The sequence below is a fragment of the Neophocaena asiaeorientalis genome, unplaced genomic scaffold (genome assembly GCF_003031525.2).
Source record: "Neophocaena asiaeorientalis asiaeorientalis breed wild unplaced genomic scaffold, Neophocaena_asiaeorientalis_V1.1 scaffold418, whole genome shotgun sequence".
Taxonomy (NCBI): Eukaryota; Metazoa; Chordata; class Mammalia; order Artiodactyla; family Phocoenidae; genus Neophocaena; species Neophocaena asiaeorientalis.
The window spans coordinates 666,553-689,339 of record NW_020175731.1 but is presented as its reverse complement, the minus strand read 5'-3'; the positions used below and the strand labels follow the sequence as shown (position 1 = coordinate 689,339).

General features: G+C 40.5%; 1 protein-coding gene across 1 annotated transcript; it reads right to left on the bottom strand.

Annotated features, from left to right (window-relative positions):
- Positions 1–1,255: 1,255 nt before the first annotated feature.
- RTCB (RNA 2',3'-cyclic phosphate and 5'-OH ligase) lies at positions 1,256–22,287 on the bottom strand. The gene is made up of 12 exons (XM_024732178.1): positions 22,089–22,287; positions 19,308–19,386; positions 18,079–18,146; positions 16,855–16,954; positions 14,614–14,770; positions 12,655–12,811; positions 11,271–11,430; positions 9,812–9,987; positions 9,122–9,310; positions 8,323–8,433; positions 6,803–6,922; positions 1,256–3,184 (listed from the first exon to the last, which is right to left on the bottom strand). The coding sequence occupies exons 1-12, from the start codon at positions 22,179–22,181 to the stop codon at positions 3,077–3,079; spliced, it is 1,518 nt and encodes a 505-aa protein (XP_024587946.1). The 5' UTR covers positions 22,182–22,287; the 3' UTR covers positions 1,256–3,076.
- Between the last annotated feature and the right edge of the window lie 500 nt (positions 22,288–22,787).

The following is a 22,787-nucleotide window of genomic DNA, read 5'->3' as shown; positions in this document are numbered from 1 at the left end:
AAAAATGTTGGGTAAACTGCAAAGCAGGAATGGTGATTTTTTTTTTTCTCTGACCCCTCACCCCAGGAATGATGATTTTTAATGTGTTAAGCACCTACTATATGCTTGGTACTTTGTTCATTTACAACATGTCTGTCCGCAAGGTACAACTTCAATCACTACTCAGTTCTCTATGACATGTTCCCTTCTCTTCGGATCACTGGTGTTTCAGATATTAGTTTTAAAGCAAGATCTTTTTTTTTTTTTTTTTTTGTGTGGTATGCAGGCCTCTCACCGTTGTGGTCTCTCCTGTTGCAGAGCACAGGCTCCGGACGTGCAGGCTCAGCAGCCATGGCTCACGGGCCCAGCCGCTCCGCGGCATGTGGGATCTTCCCAGACCGGGGCACGAACCCGTGTCCCCTGCATCGGCAGGCGGACTCTCAACCACTGTGCCACCAGGGAAGCCCTAAAGCAAGATCTTTTAAAGATCAGAATCTATCATAACAACTTTGCATACTCCAAGGTGCTTGATTAATAATTAACAGCATCTTCGAACTCAACTGATCCAGATGGACCCAAATCATGCTCTCTGGACAACATGAAAATCCCACATAGTCAAGCAATGGAGCAGATGTAACAATAAGGACATAGGTGAGAAGTACGGACAGAGAGGCTATGTTAGTTGTGTATTGGAATAGCAGGCACAGAGAGTTGCAAACACTCCAGCAATATAGGTGATGCTTAAAGGCAATTTTCAGAAATAGGAGAAAGAAACTTTAAAATGAACATGAGGGGAAAAAAGCAGTGTTACGCAAACAAAATAGGAAAACCTAAAAAAAACCCCTTCAGTTCCTGAATCTTCAGTTCCTTGTTGCTCCACAAAATATTCACAAAATTAGAAAACTAGTGAATGTTCATATTTTGTTTATATCTCATGAACTGGTTTTCCCAACCATATGCTGATGACAGGAATGATACAGCCCATCATCAATGTGTGAACGGCAGTGCTTTTGAAATATTAATGATAAACCTACTGACTTTAGAGGCCTGAAAAAGGGACCAATATGTGCATAGTGATAAGACTCATCTTCATGCCTGAGAAAACCAGACAGTGCCTTATCAAAGGGCTTTCCCAGCTGCGTCCATGTGCCCAGGCATGGGGTTCTTTTGCTCAGGGCAGTAAAAACAGCCCGTTACATCAGCTTCATTTGAACATTCACTTTTAAGTGGCTTTTTGCCTCAAATGGGAAAATAACATCTTTACAACAAGGAAAACAATGTTTGTAGTTTTCTTTTTGAACTCAAAATAGTAACCATTACTTTCCAAGGCCATTAATAGGGTCAAGGTTGGTAGAAATGCTACATATAAGAAAAGCTTGTAATACAGAAATGCCATGGCACAAACCATCCTTCTCTATTTCTCCTCCTCACCTGCTCCCCTCTTCCCTTCCCAAAGAGTGACTTTCAAAGCATCCAATAAAACACAACCTATGTATTTAAGACGACCTGCAGCATTTCTTGCACTGACATCAGTTAGTTTTGGGAGAGGACTTTGCTATGAATCAGTTTCAAACAACATCATTGGGAAAGCCCAGTTAGAGGACGTCCACTCAGACACTCAGTGTTGCCTCATCTCTAGAGAATCTAGCACTTGCCAGAAGCCTGTTTCTCGTCTTTAAATGCCCTCCAGCGTTCACAGGTAACCTACATCCTTAAGTCATCTGTGCACAACAGTTGCTGGTCCAATCTGGAGGCATAACTAATGCATAATTATCGCATTACGATTACTAACTTACTGATAACTTTCAAACTCTACCATCAAAACCATTAAAGTTACCGAGTGCTCAGAGTCAAGACATGCTATTCATATCATACATTTTTCAGAGGAAGTCTGCTTTTCTCTAGCCTTCCAAACAGCATTTAGAAGACACTCCAATGGGGGGTTTTATTATATGTTGAGAGATAAGTGTTAGAAAAGGATACCTTTTAGGGTGCATCTCTGAAAGCAACCAAGGAGAAAATCAGAAAACAGAAACACTGTCCAAAGTGAACCAAGAAAAAATACTAATTATCCTAAGCCATAAAACATTCAGCACAAAATATAAACAACGTATTACAACTTTATTAGATTCTTCTATTTTACTGGCTATTTAGACTCAACTATGGCCTTAGTGACCTATAACATTGACATCTTTGGGTGCCACAGCATATACAACACCTAATCTGATTAGGTGGCACAAGGACTAGCCAACCTGTCAACACAGAGTAACCATTAACATCACAGCTGCGGCCTTTTGATGTTTCTATAATAATTCAATCATAAATGTGAAGATATCTGTATTATCTGAGGGTTCTCTGCTGCTGCCATGCAAGTTATTATTCAAGAAAAGTCTGCCAGACTAGGCCTAATTAGAGATACACACGGAAGTCAGAAGTCCGCCTTACAGTTAGAATGACAAAGGCAGCAAGTCTATGATGAATTACTTTCTCTTTTGGGTCCCTATCCCTACGCCTCCACACATAACTCCTCCATAACGTGTCTCATTACCCATCTAACATCTTGCTATGACCCTTTTATATGCTCCAAGTAAGAATGGTATTTAGGGTTTTGCTCAGTGCAGGGGAAGGGGGTATATGAGTGGCTAAATGGATAAACTGACAAACGGAGGGCAAAAAGAAACATTCCCAAACCTTCCTATTTAATACAATGTTCTTCATGACACCTCTCAGGCTGGAAACAAAGGTTGGTGTAAAGAACTTCATTCTGATGACTAAAGACTTGTATGACTGAGTAAGGCAGTTTCTTGACTTACCCCCACCCCCTAACAGACTTTCCTAAAAACCTGTGGGATAATCAGGGAGGAAGCATATACATCCCTTTCCAAATGGAGGCATTGTGACTCCTCCCAGAAGGAAAGTTTACAACATTGGCTCCTGAATCAGGAGCCTCCCCACCAGCCATTCTGGAACAGGCAGCTACACCTGCACACCCTGGAACCTGTCAGGTCTTGAGTCTGATGTCTGATGTCTGAAGAGCATTTCAGTCCACGTCCACTTCAGTGAGGGTCAGTGGTGTCCAGTGGCTGCGGTCAGGGTTCTATCCTTTGATAACAGCAATCGGTGTCAGTTTAATGGCCTTCTTGCTGATTCCGGCATCATGGCAGGTGTTCACCACATCAGTCACATTCTTATAAGACTCAGGTGCCTGCAGGGGAGGAAAAGTCTACTTAAAATGGAATCTTTAAAAGCATTAATGTTCACTTGTAATTTAAAAAATGCACATTCAAACAGCACTGAGTTGGTTTTGTTTTTTCTTTTTTTGCCTATCAAATAGGCAAAGGTTTAAAAAAAGATTAAGCTCAGTGTTGGTAAGGGAGTAGTATGATAACACTCTCATCTTGTTTTATATTTTTTCTGTATTTCTCTAAATTTCCCCAAAGAACATGTATCACTTGCATAAGTAGGAAAAGCAGTAAATGTAACTGAATAAAGCATATACACTAATACCCAAATGGAAGGAAATGTACCAAATCATCCTATTAGTGGTAACTGTCTTTGGATGGTGGAGTTATTGGCAGTTTTGATTTTCTTTTATTAGATATTTCTACAGTTGTCAAAATTCCTGGAATGACCATGTATAACATTAACAATAAGGAAGGGTTATTACATTCATATATATAACTAATACTACATATGTGCATGCATACATGGGTATACATACATACACATATAATTTATTTCTGTGAGTTTCTAGTAAGACCTCCCCCCTTCCTTCTGTCTTGCCACCATTAGAACAAATCTCACCACACACACCCTTTATCTCCATTCATGTCAACACAGCAAGCTTAGGCCTCTCAGACTGATTCCCGTGGGGGCTCTGTACACACCCCTTTCTAGCCCATCTCCTATTCCCTTCCAGTTTCTGAAACATTTCCACTGTGGCCTCTGAACTCCTTCCATTGAGTCAAAGGCAAAGAACTTCTTCCTTTCTTCTTTAAACATTCCCTTCACTTTCTTGTTCTTGCTGAAACATGGACCTCCGCTGAGGATATTACTTCTGCTTCCAACTTTCTGAAGTGGTAGCTGTTTTCTCTCCCAAACTGGGTCATGCCATTAGGTTCAGAGGTGGGACAGGTGTCCTTGCTCTTCATGGTTCCTTTCAGACCATTCTCCCTCCTTTCTCCCAGTTTTGAATGTTGCAGTCACCATTTATACCACCCACTACTCTTGTTGCTGCAATCATCTGCTAGAGTCTGATCCCCATTGTTACTTGAAGTTTTGTAGCTCCTGGGTCACCCTCACCCTCTCCTGCTATAATTCAGAACGATTTCAATATCCAGGAAGAGGATTCTTTCAGTAACTTGGCTTCCTAGTTTCTTGATTCCCTCTCCTTCAATGCTTACCTCTGCCATTCTCTCCCAGAGTCATCCCCAAGAACTCGTCATTACCAATGATTACAACTCCTCCACAGTCTCAGCTCCCAGCACCCCAGACAGCCTAGGTTTCCACCTCCAACAATCCTTTAACCCCACGAGACCCACAATCCCTTTGCAACACCCTTCAACAACCTTGCTTCTCCTTTACTGTGCTGTACTTGCAACCCTGGTTAAAGGAAACTCAACATCTATTTCATGCCTGAACCTATACAGTTGGATGTAGCTGAAAAACACCCAACCACTGAATTTAAGCTCAAGTGGGCCCTTGACGCTGTCCTGGCAATCACCCAAAATTTCACTAGGCCAATCACTTTCTTAGATGATGATTTTATACCTTCTCCTGCATCCTCACTCTCAGTTGCTGGCCCTACTTCCTATTACACTGAAAAAAACAGAAACAACCAGAACAGAATCTCCATAAACTCTCTTACCATATCTTCCCTGACTACCAGCATCTGTACCTTCTCTCCTTTTATTAAGGATGAATTACCTAAGCTCCTAGCAAAGACCAACCCCACCAGATCCCATCTCCTTTCATCTACTCAAGGACACTTCTCTAGTAATTCCCCACTCTTTCCTCCATCTTCGATTTCTCTTCTAGATTCTTCTCAACAGCATGCAAACACATCAGTTAGATCATGTTATTCTTCTGCTCAAAATTCTCCCAAGTCTTCCCCTCATCTCACTCAGAGGAAGAGCAAAAATCCACTTGTAAAGGAAAAAACAAGGACCCCACACGATCTGGTGCCCCTACCTCTCTAACCTCCTCTCCCTCTTGCTCGCTCCAGTCACGCTGGCCTCCACACCATTTCTTGAACCTCCAAGTGTGATCTGGCCTCAGAGTTTCTGCACTTGCCATCCTCCCTGCCTGGAAAGCTTACCCCTAGATACCCACATAGCCTGTTCCCTTACCCCTCTCAGGTCTTCACTCAAATACCACCTCACTACACCCTATCTAAAACTGCACCCACTCCCAGTCTCTCCCTATCCCCCTTCCCATTTTTACTTTGTAGCACTTACCATCATTCTACACACTATACATTTTACTATTTGGTAAGTTTCACAGGAAAGGATTTATGTTTGTTTTGTTCACTGCAATATCCCTAGCACCTAGAACAGTTCCTAACTATAGCAGATGTTTAATAAGTATTAGCTGGATGAGTGAAAAAAATCATATGTAAAATGTGCAACTAAAAAGTATACCAAATGTTAATAGTGGTTATCTCTGGTTGGTGGAATTCGAGATGTTTTCTTCTTGGTATTTTCTAAAACCTCTTAATTAAAATCAGGTGAAAAATTAAGTTGTTAAAAAATAAAGCTTTGGGGCTTCCCTGGTGGCGCAGTGGTTGAGAGTCCGCCTGCTGATGCAGGGGATGCGGGTTCATGCCCCGGTCCGGGAAGAACCCACGTGCCGCGGAGCGGCTGGGCCCGTGAGCCATGGCCGCTGAGCCTGCGCGTCCGGAGCCTGTGCTCTGCAACAGGAGAGGCCACAGCAGTGAGAGGCCCGCGTACCACAAAAAAAAACCCAAAAAAACAAACAAACAAAAAATAAAGTTTTGTCATACTCTTTAACGCAGTAATTCTGCTTTTGAGATTTCACTCTAATTATTAAAACATCTGGAGGAAAGATTCAGGCATGAAGACACATAGTACAACTTAATTTAGAGTAGCAAAGATGTGGAAACTACTTGAATATCCACTATGGGCAGAAACTTACAGTACTTAGCTAGCAGAATATTTCTCAGTTGTTAAAAATGACGTAAACAATATTATAATAATGTGTTAAATTTTAAAAAGGACTATAAAACGTTTGTAAACTATTTTATAACCAGTTTAAAAAAAGCATTTAGGGAAAAAATGGCAATAAGCATCTTAAAAAAAGGAGGTAATAGTTATGTCATGGCACAGAATTTCTGGATGACAATTTTTCTTTTCTCTTAAACTTTTAAAAGGAAGTTATGTTGCTTCTAATTTAAATATGTACATATGTGTACATATACATACATGTAATTTAAACAAAATCTTTGCTCCCTTATGAATCAAAAAAACCCATTTTCTCAAACATTTCCCCCCCACCTTTTCAAATTTGCTTTCAAATTTAACTGTTAAGTATACAGTTGTGCAAAAGAAAGGTTAAGATGAGTCAGCTCAAACTAAACTTAAAGCTTGTAATATGCAGACAAAGACTATACATGAATGGTAAAAATCATTCTTGTGGACCCAGCTCGTAATTAACCTCCAAACAAAAGAGAAGACAATGATAGACTGTAACTGAGGTTATTTTTTAAAAAACCATTTCTATTAGCAATACTAAAAATTGCTGTCTCCGGGTACTGGCATAAATTATAAACAGTTTTATGCTGAATACTTATCAAAATTTCACTTACCTCTTCCATAACCAGCTTGGGTGAGGCAACACGGATTGCAATTCCCATGTCTGCCAATTTGTCTAGGACGTCCTGGAAATCTAAATTACGCCTTGACTTTGCTCGGGACAGTGCACGGCCCTAGATTGGGAAAGGAATGAACTTCATTTATAAATTCTGAGCTCCAATTTATGTTCAATCCCAGCAATTATTTAAACCCTTAGGATCATATGCCTTTTCCCTGACTTCTTTTTAAACTAAAAGAAGAAATAAGAGAGTCTTTTTCTATTTAATCAACACTGTAATGTGCTTTTTGTTTTAAGACTCATCCTTTTGGAAGACAAATTTACATCTACAAAGCATTTAGTATTTAAAGACTTAGTTTTGTGTATCTAATCACTACTAATTATCAATTACATATAAATATGTTAATTTAAAATTGTAATCAGTATGTCTATCATCACAAAAACTTTGTGCTCTTTGTGGTTTAAAACAGTTTCTCCACCTTAGCACTTACTGACATCTTGGGTGAGGTAACTGTTGTGGGGACTGTCCCATACGTTATAAGATGTTTAGCGGCATCCTTGCCCTCTACCCACTAGATGCCAATAGCACAATTCCCCTCCCCCACTGCGACAACAGAAAATGCCCTGAGACACTGCTAATGTGTGTGGGGAGATGGTTTTGATCACTGGGTTAAAGTTAGGAGTTGGGAGGCAACTGAAAACGAGAAAGGATCAGAGGAAAAAAAGTAGGGTTAATATATACGAGAGGGTCTGTCCTACTGAGAAGGTATCATAGACAGTTTCTATTTTCCACTCCATCACCAGCTAAGAACTTTGATGGCTTAGAAGAGCAGCTGGATAACTGGTTTGTGGGCCAAATCTGGCCTATTACCCGTTTTTGTAAATACAGTTTTATTAGTACACAGCAATGCCTATTTGTTTATGTATTGTCTATGGCTGCTTTTCTACTAAAATGGCACAATAGAATAGCTGCTACAGAGATCTTATGGCCCCCAAAGCCTAAAATATTTACTGTCTGGTGCTTTATAGAAAGTTTACCAACCCCTGGCTTAGAAGAGGCAATATATTGAAATAGGTGTGCAGTCTACACATGGGTCCTGATTTGCAAAATGGGGCACATCCTCCAAATCTCGAGTGGACCCACCCAGTAAGGAACAAATTATGCTAATGGCTAGGTCTGTGAATCATTGAGATACATTTTGATGTAAATTTGCATCAGGTAAAGTTTTATCAGTTACGGTAGTGTGATAATTTCTCAATCTGGATTTTGTGGACTCACAGAGTTGAGGAACAGTCCCTGGCCGTACAATGACCCCACTAAGGTCGAGATACTTGGTGACCTCAGTTAGTTCACTAGACAGTATATATTACGGGGAAAAATTCAGGTAGAAGACAAGACAAACCCAAACCTCAACTTTGTTAATGCTCAACCAAGTACATTTACCTGTCAAAATGCAAAACAATGACTACACTGAAGAGAACATTTCTAAGTAATTTTCTGTTTTCATAACTCACCGCTCCATGACAAGTTGTTCCAAAGGTCTCGGTCATGCCCTGCTCAGTGCCAGTGAGAACATAGCTACAGGTTCCCATGGTGCCGCCAATGAGCACAGGTTGTCCAGTGAGCTGAGGAAGCACAAAAATCAAACATGTTAAAATTTAGAAAAGCAGGAGCTTCCTATGTCTGAGATTTAAATTTCCCCTTGCATTGGAGGACTGTGGAGAAACCAGGCCCTTTAAATGCACTGCGCTCACAACTATATTAAGATATTATTCTGATTGTTTCATAGTTGAGAGGGAAGGGAAGAGGATGGAAGGAAAAATGTGAGGACCAGGAAGGCAGCAGAAGACAGCCTGAAGGTAAGAGCAAAGCAAAACTCAAATTTGTAGTGAAGTGTTTTTAGGAAGAACCATCCCGAGCAAGGCATCTTCCCTCTCAGGCTTGTTTCCTCATCTGTGAAATGGTAGGTTAAGGGTCTTTCTAACTCTATCACAGCCAGACACCAAAAGGATAAGAGGAATGAAACAGACTGAGTTTAATCTTAATCCTGTCTTCTAATCATTCAAAGGCCTTAAAAAGATAATCTTAGTGCATCTTAATGCAGTAGAATATTCTCCATGCAGCACTACAGCACACTGCAAGCACAGATGATGGGGGGAGTCATGCTTCAGAGAAGACTGGAAATCACTGTTCTCATGGATGACAGACTGTTTTCTTTTCACAATTGCTGCTTTCCTGTTTAAATTCTTACGTATTTAGAACTGTCTAAATCATGCCCCCACTGCTTAAAACCACAAATGGCTCAGTACGTACTTGGTAATCAACCGCAATAAGGGGATGGTGAGGAGGGAAAGCTCGGGTGGATCCCTTCCTGTGTACTAACAGAGTCCGTTCCTTTCCATCCACCACATGCTGTTCTACTTTGGCAATATTGTGAGAAACATCATAGATCACATGTAGGTCCAAGTCATCAGGGGTTGTGTTGAAGACCTTGGCAAAAGCCTAAGAGAAAAAAAGCTTATGTTAAAAGTGGCAGAACCAGCTCTTCAGAACTTATCTTATTGATTCTGGAAGGTCTGTTAGAAGGGAGTGAGGGATTTGAGTTCAAAAATAGCAGAATTATTAACCTTCATGTAAAGGACAAAAACTGTCTTTAGACCACAGAGCAAACTCCACTCCATAAACTCCAACTAGTCTTGACCAAACCCATCGGAGGTGCTTCTTCTTCAGCCTTCTGAATCTCAGTGAACGGCACTTCTACCCTCTCCGCTGCTCAAGGCAAATTCTAGGAATAATTCTGGCTTCTCTTCTCCCCTCTCCTGATACCCTGCTGAGTTAGCTTAAGGACACACCGAAAGCTTGGACACTTCACCAATATTTTGAATATCTATTACATACATTTCCAAAACCAAATCCTACAGGCTTAGATTTGAATACACTATGTTTTAAATTACTTAACTTCATCATGTATAACTGGGAACAGACAAGCAACCTCAACTGTACCTGACGGGTTAAGAAGGTCATGGAAGAGCGGTTGACCCAGGCATAGTTCCCAGCCGCTGCCATTCCCTTCAGGTAGTCCTGACCCTCTGCGGAAGCGATTCGAGCACAAGCCAACTGACGGTCATTGACTATAATCTTGTCTCTCTTCATGGCTTTTTCCATAGCTACCAGTGCATCTGAAAGGAGAGAGCGCAACAAGTCCAAACCAGCCAGCTTTCCCTTTATAATTCAGATTTATTGCAGAAAGGTGGGCTAGATTCAAAACCATTCTACAAAGAAACAAGTAAAATACCATTTTCCCTTTAAAGTGTTTCTGAGCTCATCTATTTATTGGTCAAGATATATTTACTGAGAATCTTCTGTCAGAGCTATGTGACACAATATATGCAGGCTCCAAAGAGAACACCTGCCCTCGCGGACTTGCAAGGGGAATGCAAGGTGGTCTGAGTTACTTACTCCCTTCCTGGCATGTGCATGAATGAGAAGTAATAAAATACGTTTTATTGCCATCACGGTTTTTAAAAATAATTTTTAGTGACTTAACTTAAAAGAACTGGAGATAAGTTGCTAGACCTTCTGCATGCAAATCAAATCCATGATAAAGTGTAAAGCAGAACTCAGCAGAAAGTTCAGAAATACTAGTCAATGCTCCATATATTTGCTAGACAAAATATTCTAACAGGCCAGGCTGGCACAAATTTTTAGATTCCCATAGAATTAAATGTACATACAAGGACGAACCATAATTGCAATTTAGAGTTTACAGTAATTCCCATGTGTCTATATAACTTTTCCTATATTCATAAATCCTTTCACTCATCATACAAACGGTCCAAAGTGACCTTTCTATTATTTCCCTGCCTCCTGCTTTTGTTCACACTGTCTTTTGGTCATGAATGTTCTGCGTGTGATTGTTCAAACCGCACATGTTATGTGTCCATGAAGTCATCTCTAAAATCTTTTCCCTGAACACTTTATTTTGTCTCTTCCACAGTATCTTATCAATTACTATACCTTCTGTCTTTACTTTTTCTTCTTAATGAACATGACATCTCTCTCATGAGACAATTTGAGGGCGGAGCCCTTGCTATTTCATCTCTGAATCCACTATAACACTTAATCTTGCCATACAGGTAGGTGTCTAAGACATATTCCTGCATATATCATAAACTCTACAATTTGAAGTCTTTACTGCTCTTTCTTGGTCAGACAGTAATAGTAACCTGTAAGAGTAAATATGGTAACTGGAGCCTTTGACAACACCATATGAAATAATTATTATTCCCATTTTTTTCGGACAAGTAAGTTAAGGCCCAGTGCAGTTAATTTCTGCTAGTTAGGAAAACCAGGGTAAAAACCCGCACGGTACAGTTCCAGCACTTTCTCCCTTTAGTCTCTATATGGTTCCCCACAAAATGTACATTTTAGCACCAAGCCAAAAATTTGGTCCAGAAAATACCTGTGGCTACTTGGTGGCCCAAGCCTCTGCTTCCACTGTGGATCATCACACACACCTGTCCCTTATGGTCGATGCCCATTTTCTTAGCAGCATACTCATTGAAAATCTCATCCACAACCTGGATTTCTGCATAGTGGTTGCCTGCTCCCAGAGTCCCCAACTGCAAATGTGAGAATGTCTGATAAAATAGCTGCTATTCAGGTTTGAAAAAATCCATTTGCAAAGCAAATAGGTAAAAAAACCCAATAAAAATAAAAAGATAACCACACATATAGCGTTAACAAAAAAACTTCTAAGCTTAGAAACGCTTCATTCACTTAAAGTAATATTCCACACAACTAAAATAATGTAGACCAGTTCCTGCGTTTATTATATCATTATTTGCTTGAGGCACAGCACATTAAAAGCATCATAAACGAAAACTCAAACCACCAAATAGCTCACAGGACAATTTAAACATCACGGAGAGAAGGGTCAAATTTTGGGGTGAACTCTGGTGAATGTTGACTCACACAAAGTCCAAGTTCAAATGATTTTTGAAATATCTGTGAGTTCACTGACACCTACCACTATCCATCACTGGAAGAATATATCCCATAACTGGAGCTAACAGATGCTTTACAGACCCAAAGAATGGCAGTGTTGGAACAGTCTTAGAGACTGCCTAGTTTTAACTATCTCAATTTTTGGATGAGAAAATGAGACCCAGACAGGCAAAAGAGACTTGCCCAAGGTCACAGTGAATTAGTGGCAAAGCCATCACAATTTGCTGTAAATTTCAAACATCTGGTATATTTTTATTTCATGGACACCATGAACCGACAAGGTATCTGCTGTCATCTTGGATGCTAGAAAACTTTCAGCCAAATCTGTAGATTGTCCAAGTTTGTACATATGCAATTTTGGTATACATTTTTTTTTTTTTTTGCGGTACGCAGGCCTCTCACTGTTGTGGCCTCTCCTGCGGCGGATCACAGGCTCTGGACGTGCAGGCTCAGTGGCCATGGCTCACGGGCCCAGCTGCTCCGCGGCATGTGGGATCTTCCCGAAATGGGGCACGAACCCGTGCCCCCTGCATTGGCAGGCGGACTCTCAACCACTGCGCCACCAGGGAAGCCCTGGTATACATTTTAAGCCTTATAATCATATCCCATTTTCCTCCCATCCACTTCTAATTCATGATATCTTGTTTTATTTTATGAATATCTACAAGCTCCTGATAGCTTTTTAAAAGATTAACAATGAAGCATAAACGAATCTGTGTTCCTTTTGATGTGAAAAAAGCTGGGGTATATTTACTACATGGAAGACAGATTTTTTTCTTCCTCCCAACAAAAACAAAATATGAAAAAAATGAACATTTCCCCTGCAAAGTGAGCGCTACCTGGGGAAGGCCTCTCTTTTTGGCCCTGGCAGAGACCTTACTGGGGTCGGCTTGCAGCATCCTTCCGTACTCCTCGCAGTGCTCCTTGTCTTCAGCCCAGGCATAGCCTTCCCTTAGGGACCAGTCCACACCCATCTCCAAGGCCTCCTCCAAGTCTCTGAGTGAGTAACAAGGTGCAGGTCATTTCACAGCCAAGGCAGATCAAAATCTAAAGATGACCACATCTCAAAGGGCAAAAGAAAGAACTGTATTGACTATTGCCTGTGTGTCAGGCATCGTGCTAGATGTAGTTCATGCTCTCAGCAACTCTAGTTTTTTGAGGAAAAGCGGTTACATAAATAATTGAATATTAAAACTATAAATGCCAATGTTCTTGATATTTACACAGCCCCTCATACTTTTCAAATCTTATTTATCTCTCTGATCCTGAATTCTATGAGGCAGTGATTAAGCAGCCACAGAAAATTTATAACCATAATCAAATATCATTATCTGCCACCAACTTTACTACAGCTACACTAACTTTTCATAGTAACTTATGAAAAATTACAACTAACAAACAAAGCTATCTCAATGTCCTCAGGCAACACAGGTTAAATTTTTTTTTTTTTTTTTTGCGGTATGCGGGCCTCTCACCGTTGTGGAGCACAGGCTCCGGATGCGCAGGCTCAGTGGCCATGGCTCACGGGCCCAGCCGCTCCGCGGCATGTGGGATCTTCCCGGACCAGGGCACGAACCCGTGTCCCCTGCATCAGCAGGTGGACTCTCAACCCCTGCGCCACCAGGGAAGCCCAGCACAGGTTAAGTTTTAAGGTCTATTCCCACCTTCACAGAAGTACTACATCGCTTTACTGCACCCGCACTTTGAAGCTGAGGCACACAACGTTAAACCCTTAGAAGGAAAAAGCTCTGATCTTCACGTAAGGTCCAGCCCTCTTACAAAATACCATCCGGAGAGATTACAGTGATCAATAGGCCCTCCCCACAACAGCCCATTTCAAACATTACTTATTAGGACAAAATTCCTACCTAAAATATTTGTAAAGATGCTTGGAATTTATTTAGATGTTCCAGGTATGCTTTTCAAAGTGGGACTGCATTCAGGGACCACATAAAGTCATAGAATAAGCATCTTCCAAATGTATCAATTTTACTCCAAGTTTTTTTGTTTTGTTTTTTGGTAAAGGGGTGTTGTATAACAGATAATAGCTAAAGACATTTTAATATTAATGTCTGTACATATATTTGAATAGAATGCAAAATTCACATGAACTTTTAGATAAACAGAAGATATTAATGATACATACTTATGAAGCACACCTTTCTGCAAAGTGTAAGGTGCACAGCTTTACACGAGCTATGACAGTACCTCAACGGCCATGTAAAAGGCCACTGTGCTGTAGCTGTACATTGAATTTTCTACTTTGGAAATACACAACATCTTAGGTGAAGAACACACTCAGTGCTATCATCCAAAAAGGAAGGTTGTCAATACAGGTTCACTGACAAAGGACAGTGGGGTTCAGAATACAGCCTCTGAAGCCAAAGGATCCTTGGTTTGAATCCTGACTTTACTTACTAGCTTATTTACTATTATCTCTTTAAACTTCAGTTTCCTTTCTTGTGAACTAGGAATGATATTAGGGTTATTATCTACACAAAATGATACACACCTACACTACAGCACAGTGCTCTGCACATAGGAAGTGCTCAGTAATCATCAGTGGATATTATTCTATTATGAATTCTACCATATGTCAAAGGCTGTCATGATGAACATGAATTGACTAATGTCTCTAATGAACGTTACAGACCTCATGCTTAAAAAAACAATTCATTACCACTTCTTCAACAGTGACTGAACAATCCCCATCTCCTAAGTGTCCTACACTGGAAATGAACGTGAGGGTCGTGTGATTATTATCTCTCACTCCCTTTACTGGCAGCTTTCGTTCTTACTTGGCATTCATTGGAATGACGCCTTTCGACCCCACCCCAACAGGAATGTGGTCGAACATAGCTTGGGCAAGTTGCTCCTTCACAGGCTGGACATCACTTTCGTCTAAATTGGTTCTTAGCAAGCGGACACCACAGTTGATGTCAAATCCGACGCCACCTACAAAATAGAGAAAAGTTAGTCAAATATTAGCAAAACCAGGTAGTTAGGCTTTGTTACCTGTGGTTTCCCACTATTAATAAAGGGTTTAAAAGACAGCCACTCTTTTAAAAATAGCTATGTTTTAAAGGAGTCAACAAAGTGGTTCTCTGTGGGTCAAGTCTGAGGACAACAAAATTTAAAGTAAATACATACTAAAGGTACTTTGTGGGTCAAGGAGGCAGTAATGAACAAGTAACATCTAGACTAGAGATTAAAATTTGAATTACATGCTTCTCTTTTTTTCTTGATCACTCTTGTCAGGGGTTTATGAATTCTATTGTCTTTTCAAAGAACCAACTTTTGGCTTTGTTGATCCTTACCACTGTATATTGTTTCATTAATCTTGCTCAATTATTTCCACCTATCTACATTTTCTGGGTTTAATCAGTTGTTCTTTTTCTAACTTTTTGAGATGGATGCTTAGACCATTGACACTGCAGCCTTTCTTCTTTTCTAATTTGTGCACTGAAGGCTATATACTTCTATCCAAGTATGGCGTTAACAGTAACCCACAATTTTTAGACAGGTATTTTTTAAATTAACATCAGTTAAAATTATTCTGTAGTTTCCATTACGATTTTTTGTTTTTGACCCATGGGTTATTTAAATGCATTGCTTAACTCATAAACATAGTTTTTTTTTTCCCCCAGGTTTGTATTGTTATTAGTGATTTCTAACTTAATTCTGCTGTGGTAGGATAGTATCCTCTATATCAGTGGTTCTTAGGTGTGACCCAAGAATTCTTTCAGGCCTTTAGGATTAATTGTATAACAATACTAAGACATTATTAGCCTTTTAAACATATTCTCTCTACTGTACAGTGAAGTTTTCCAAAGGCTACATGACATGTAGATAACATGCTTGCTCTGAGGGGTAATGAGACATGTCCTTGTGTATTACTGTTTCTAAACTTTCTCAGTTTTAATTTCCAGTAAGGTAAACATTGATAAAAGCCTTCGAGATCAACCCTCAATAATTTTAAGAACGTAAAGGGGTCTTGAGCCCAAAGTTTGAGAACTGCTGATATACGATTTCAATGCTTTGAAACTTGAGACATGCTTTACGGCTCAGTATATGGTCAATTTTGGTAAACATTCTGTGTGCACTTGAAAAGAATGTGTACTCCACAGTTCTTGGATGTACTGTAATGTGGATGCATGCACAACCACACATGTATATGAGAGATCAAGGTGTCAAGTTTGTAACAGGATTGTTCAAATCATGTGTCCTTACTGATTGAAATCTGCCATTTCCTCAAGAGAAAAATAGTGCTAAATGTTGGGCTCACGTATCTGCACTTTTCCTCTGGATCTTAGCCTCACAAATTCTTACTACCTCTGTAGATTTTTATGGTTTCAACAGATGCATTTTTGGCTCTGTTTTAAAATTTTCACGCAGCTTTTCTCGTTGTTCTCGGCAAAGGATTGCCTGAAATGACCTTGTCCACTGCTGCCGGAGGCAGAACTCTCAAGACACAATTCAACCTTTCATCTTTTCATCAGCCTCTGAACGCAAAGATATTACTTCAAGTGTGAAACATTTTCAGTGAAAGCACACCACAGCAGAAAAGAAGTATACAAGTGACTAATAATGATGCTAATGAGAGTAAAAACTCATCAAGTACTTCCTATGTGTCCTGCATTGTTCTAAGTATTTTAACAAAGCTTAATGAATTTAATCCTCACAATAATGCTATGTAGTAAATAACATTATTAACTACAATTTGCCTAAGAGATAACTGGGACACAAAGAAGATGTATAATTTGCCAGGGAAGTATTTCAGTTTCTTTTGTAGGCCATGTCTGAATAGTGCCTGGCACACAGTAGGAGCCCAAATAACTTTAAATAAATATATGCTTTACTTGGTATTTTAATAGCCTCTGAGTGTCCACAATTAATTCTCTCAGTAAATGGGGAAAAGAAATGACAGAATATGATGAGGCTGACATTCACACACCAAGTGCAGCCGTGCTCTATTTTAGAAAGGCTACGATTCTGAGAGAAGCTACACACCTGACAGCAGACATGCACAGTGACCTTACCTGGGGATACCACTGCTTCAGGGTCATTCATATCAAAAGCTGCCATATTCCCAATAGCAAACCCATAACCTGAATGGACATCAGGAAGCCCAATGGATCGCTGAAAGAGAATTAGAAAATAAAATACAGTTTTCTCACTGGCACTCTGGCTGCCTGATAGACCTGACACTAACTCTCAAATAGGCTGGGGGGCTGAAGCCTTCCCTAAATCAAGATTCTGTTTTCATGAAATCTTCTCTATTGGTGGAAATTAGGTGTAAAAAATTCCTAATCATAAAGCCAAATATAGCAGGAAAAACTTTTTTACAAAGTCTGACATTAATTAAGAAAATTGAAAAGAGGAAAAACCTTAGTACTACATGATACAGGAGGACCACATACTAACTTTAACGCATTATTACATTTTAAAGATGATTGACATATTGTGGTCATGTCAGGCTGAAAATGACAGGAGGAAAATACCTGATTTACACAGGTCCTCAGTGTTTAAGCAATCAGAGACAAATGTAATCCATTTGATGGTATGAAAACTGTACAATTTCTACATCTGGGGCCTAGAAAAGGATACTGACCCAGGAAGAATGGAGGTCAAAACATGGTAGGAATACATGCAGACACCTGGACACTTACGAGTTCCTTAAATGCACGAGCCATGTCTTTTCACTTCTCCTCCCAAGTGCCCAGCAGAGAAACTGGCATAAAGACCTCAAAAAATGTCTGTTGAATGGATTTAACATCTAGCTCTAATGGTGGAATCTGAATGTAGACTCGGGTGAGGGCCCCACTTGTACCATCCAGTTCTATCCCCACCATCGCCACCACCCTCCTTTTCCAATCATATCCACAACAGCTATATTGCCCTTTGTCCCTCCCCTCAGTCCTAACCCTTACAATTCTTGCCAGTCTTTCTCCAATCAACCTCTTAAATGAGGCCACCGTGAAACTTTCACTGGTGGCAAACTGATATAAGAATAATGTGTACAACAAGAAAACAAAATCTACTTCAAAGGTTCTCAAACACTTATAGATTCTGGCTAAAGGCAACCAGAAACTGAGATGTTACCCAGACTCAGTTATTTCTTTAAATTCCATGGTTATTTCTAGATGTTTGAAGGTCACCGTCTAAATGACACCACTATCAGTTAGGCATGGCCATTCATCCATTCAACAAACTTTCAGGCTAAAAAAATATATGAGTGATTAAAACTGTAAACATAGACTCACATGAACAATCCCAGGCAGGGCGGCCACATTGCCAATTTGTTTCATGGCTGGCAGGAAGCCACCAACACCTGAAAACAAAATGTCAATATTAGAAAAGAGGACATATTTGATTTTTAGCTGAAGTGTATTCACACTTTTCTAGATTGCGTTAATGAAGGGGTAGTGGTTAGGACTGCTAAAACAGCAAAGCATAAAAGGGTATCTGAGATGAAGTGGAAAAGAAGGCAGCACATGCACAGGAAGGTAGTGAGGGCAACCAGAATAATTACAAACATGCTGTCAGTATTCTGTGCATACTATGGAGGACTGCTTGCAAATACTGTACAGGGAGATGTAAAACATAATCATTATACCTTATGTTGTCAGTATAAAAAAAGGGTTCTTTTAACTGTTCATAATATATATCAAAAAAAAGTACTGGTTGTATTCTAAGTGACAAAGAAGAGCAATTTGGAAGAGTTGGGAAAACACTGGATGGAGAGTCAGGGGATCTGGAGTTCTAATCTCAGCTCTGTCACTGGCTGTGTGTCATTTCAGCCAAGTCAGCACACCCTGGTGGGGGGCAGGATGAGACTTATTTATTTTAGGTTTGTTGACTAAAAAAATAAAAGGGTTAAAACTAGATTTCTATTCTACCATCACCACTAGAACATTATATTACAGTTTTATACATTTATCTCTAAACCTCCCTGTAGTCTTGCAAGATAGGTGTTATAAACTCTCTTTTACAGATGAGAAAACTGAAGTTCAATGAGGCTAATCAGTGCACTGACTTTGTAATCAGACACTCCTGGATCTGAATTCTGATTCTGTCACTGAGAGACTGTGCAACCTTGGACAAATTAAAATGACTTAACTTCACTCAGCCTTGACTTAAACATCTGTAAAATGGAGATATCCTCTTAGAGTTACTTTAAGAATTACATGAGATAACCTATGTAAAGTGCCTGGCACATAGTAAGTGCACAATAAATGGTAGCTCTTGTTATTACTGTCCGAGGTTAGGTGCAAAACCAATCAGGTCCATCCAGCTCCAAGTGCTTTCTACAAGGCCAGGTGGCTAACAATGTGATCATGAATAAGTAACGGGTTCTCGTCTCATTTGAAGTCTTGATCATTCCTTGACAACACTTTTGTATTTTTAAATTATAATTATTTGAGTTACCATTTTTCAGGCCACAAGGGAGACACTACTTGTACTGACACATGTCAAACTCTAATTTACTTACCACCACCTCGACAGGCATTCCTTAATTCTTCAAACATTAATTTTTCCAGAGCATCATTCACATAGAAAACTCCTTCAACCTGGTACCAAAGAAAAGGAAGAATTATGTCTGAGCACATGGACCTGATGTATATAAGTACAGGATAGAATACAAACACTGTAGGCAATATTTATTTTGCTTTACTCTTTGTAAAACACTTTCACGCTACCTTAAACAAGCAGAAAACTTCTTACAAGATGTTCCCATCTTTATATCTTAAAAGTGTATTTTACAATGTTCACAAATCATTTTGTTTATTCTCCTACTCTCATAGGCCACATTTAAAAGTTCAACAGGTAAAATATTTTGTGTGTGTGTGTGATAAAGAAACGTCTTCCAACAATGCTCTAAGGCCAAAGGTCTCAGTATTCTTGTGCTTCTAAAATATCAGTAGGTTTTGAAAAAAATAAATGAATCAAAAACTCAGATCTAAACATAAAAATGCAGTCATCTGACCTAAGTGTACTTTTTCTAGGTCTAAGACAACAGCACACTACACTTTACTGTGTCCTATTCTGATTTACACATCTGTACTTAGGTAAACAGTGAGTAAAAAAATTTTAACAGGTAGCTATATAGCTGTGTGGTTAGTTTTACCATCTATGTAATTTTAAGGGGATAAAAAAGCTTGACAATAGAGGCACACAAAGGGCAATGGAAGACATGATTATGTAACACCAAAGGACAGAACATTTTAATCAGAGATCAAATATTATGAAGGATCTGCCTAGCATTGAAGAACCAAAGATTTAACAATCATCTGGACAAGGAAATTTATTTATCAGAAAGATGACTTCTGCACCTTACCACCGCATGAATAACAATACCAGTTATGGAAAATGTCTCAATTTTCCAAAGGGCCACATTTATTAGTTCACCAAACACTTGCTGAGGACTCATTATGTGCCAGGCACTGTACTGTGCAGTAGGGGAGATACAGAGAATATGCAAGATCGTGATGTTGTGGAACTTCTAGTCTAGCGTGAAGCTCAGACTAGAAAATGTAGAGTGCAACGAGGCAGGTGCTGTAATAGAAGCACAGAGTACTACGGAAGAATCTGATGAAGAAGGGGCTCAACAGTCTAGGGAGGCGGTAGCCGGGGTGGGGGTGCGCTTCACAGTTTGTTAATTTTTTGTGAACACTGAGCTGGCTCTTTAAAGACAAGAGACATTACTGGAGCAGCAGCAACACATTTAGGAGCTGAATGGAAAGATGACGTAAAGATGGGAGAGAAGTATTTTTAAGGAACAAAGAGGAATTTTTAGTGCAGCACACGGTTCTTACAGGAGGAATGGAGATTAAGCAAGAGAGAGAGGGAATTGTAAGTGTGAAGTTCACTACTCTCCTGAGACTGGGAATACAACACAAGCCTACCATACAGGTCAGTAGCTTTTTAAGAGCAATATATCAAGATTTCAACTCTCCCTTCCCAAGGGAGGGGTGGTAGTAAAGTGTTCTTCAAATGGTTAAACTGGAACTGCCTAGCAAAAATCAGACTTGTCCCCCAGCTGAATAAGCAGGAGTGTGTACATCAAAAGTTACGCCAGAATTGCTGACGGAACATAACAGTGTGTGTTACAATCCTCTTAGGATGGTCATACGCTTTTTATTTTCTACTTCATGCAGGGAACTGGGTTCCATAAAAAGAAACTAGTCAAAGGAAAAAACAGAGCAAAAGGGAGGTTTGCGTCTAGCTAAGCGTCTAGCTAAGTGCTTTGCTCATAGGGGGCGCTCAATAAGTTTTAATATTGAGTAAAAGGGTGGCGCGGCTATCAGGAACTTTTACCAAGACGCAGGATCACAAACCTTCAATACACTTGCAAGGCACCTAAAGGGATTTCAAAAGCCGTCTAACAACATATGCACCAAAACCTCACAAATGCCTTCTTCTTCACTTTAATGGAAGACCATAAGCACAAATGACAAGGAAGCCCAAGAGATACAGAGACCTGGCTTTCAAATTCTCTGGTATCGGGCTCCCAAGTCTCCATCGGGAATACGTCATCCTGTCAGAGGAAAAATAAGTGAACTGGACATCACGTCTTAGCTGAGCTTCTACTGGGTGAGTAGTAAAGGAAGCCGTTTAACCGACTCACGCTCAAAGCCCTACTAAAAAGTGCATATTAAAAAGAAAAAACCTGCCCTGTGAACTTTCTAGGTTGCCACGAGAAGCAAGATCGTTGTATTAAAACCCCGCGCGTGTCAATTAAAAAAACAACAACAAACCCAACACAGAGCAGTGAATGCTAGAAACTTGGTTCAGCGAACACAGGTCAGTAAACGTTATGTAAATGACTGGTATGACTCAGAGAAGCGGAGTTCAGTCCCAGCAACTGCACCCCGGACTGGCTGTGCCACCTAGTAAAAGCCCACTAATGTCTCTAAGGCTCAGGGACGTAACACATCTCACGGTGCGTTCATGAGACTTCTGTGTGAAGACGCTTTGCAAAGGCCAATTTCGTATTTACTGGGATTCCCTGGACGCAGTCCGCTTTGCTGGTCCTCGCGGTTCGGGGACCTCTCCATCCGTGAGGTGGGGCCGGCATAGGCTGGGCAGCCCCGGAGGCGGGAGGAGTGGGTGGGGTGGGAGTTGGGGGATGGGAACTTTGCTGTGGGCGGGGGCCTCTCCGGCGCGCGAGAGGTCGGGAGGGCTCGGAGGAGACCGGGCCGGGTGGGTAGAGACGCGCCGCGGGCCCCCAGCCGGGAAGGCCCGGACACCGGGTCCTGCTCCCCCGCCTCACCTGCATGTTGGGCACGAAGCCCTTCTTGATTCTCCAGCAGCTTTTATTGACCTTTTCCAAGAACTGCAGTTCATCGTTATAACTGCGGCTCATGGCGTCGACAAGAGTGGCGAAAACTCCCGGCTTCGCTTTGAAGAGCCGCTGCCGCGTTGTCCCGCTGACCGAAACACCAACTTCCGGAACTCAACGCGCAGGCGCGGCCAGCTCCGCGGCAGGATGGGCGACGGCTAGCGCCGAGGCTCAAAACTCGTCGCACCAATCGCTCTTTTTTTGTTTTTTTTTTTAAGTTAGACTGTCCTCTAGCGTTTACCTTTTTGGATGTTAACTAGTCATTTTCTTCTAGGCTAAAGCTAAGCTAAATGCAGTGCAGTAGTTTTTAGTATGATCTAGTTATCCTTCGTTTTGGAAGTGTTTTCCAGCACTGAAAAACACACTGAATCGGTGTCAGGTCCAGTTGTTCTAAAGAATCCATCTGCTTGGAGTTTACATCCCTAGTAGTGAGGGGGAAGAAATGTCTGCAGCCGAGAAAGAGAAACATGTTTAAATAAATACCACAACGGAAATTTTGTAATGTTTCAGAACGAATTTGTGAACACATTAAATAACTTTTCTTTCAGAAAAGGGCATTCCAAAGAATGAAACGTGACAGCTTATCATTTATTCCAACAACACTGACAGGGGCTTCTATTACGGGGGTAT

Bases quoted from the DNA above. Each gene is read 5' to 3' on its own strand.
- RTCB (XM_024732178.1), bottom strand. From the start codon at position 22,181: ATGAGCCGCAGTTATAACGATGAACTGCAGTTCTTGGAAAAGGTCAAT. The intron at 12,812-14,613 runs GTAAGAACGAAA...TTACTCACTCAG, and splicing joins GTCATTCCAATGAATGCCAA to AGACTTGGAGGAGGCCTTGG. The intron at 6,923-8,322 runs GTGAGTTATGAA...TTCCCAATCTAG, and splicing joins GAACAACTTGTCATGGAGCG to GGCCGTGCACTGTCCCGAGC.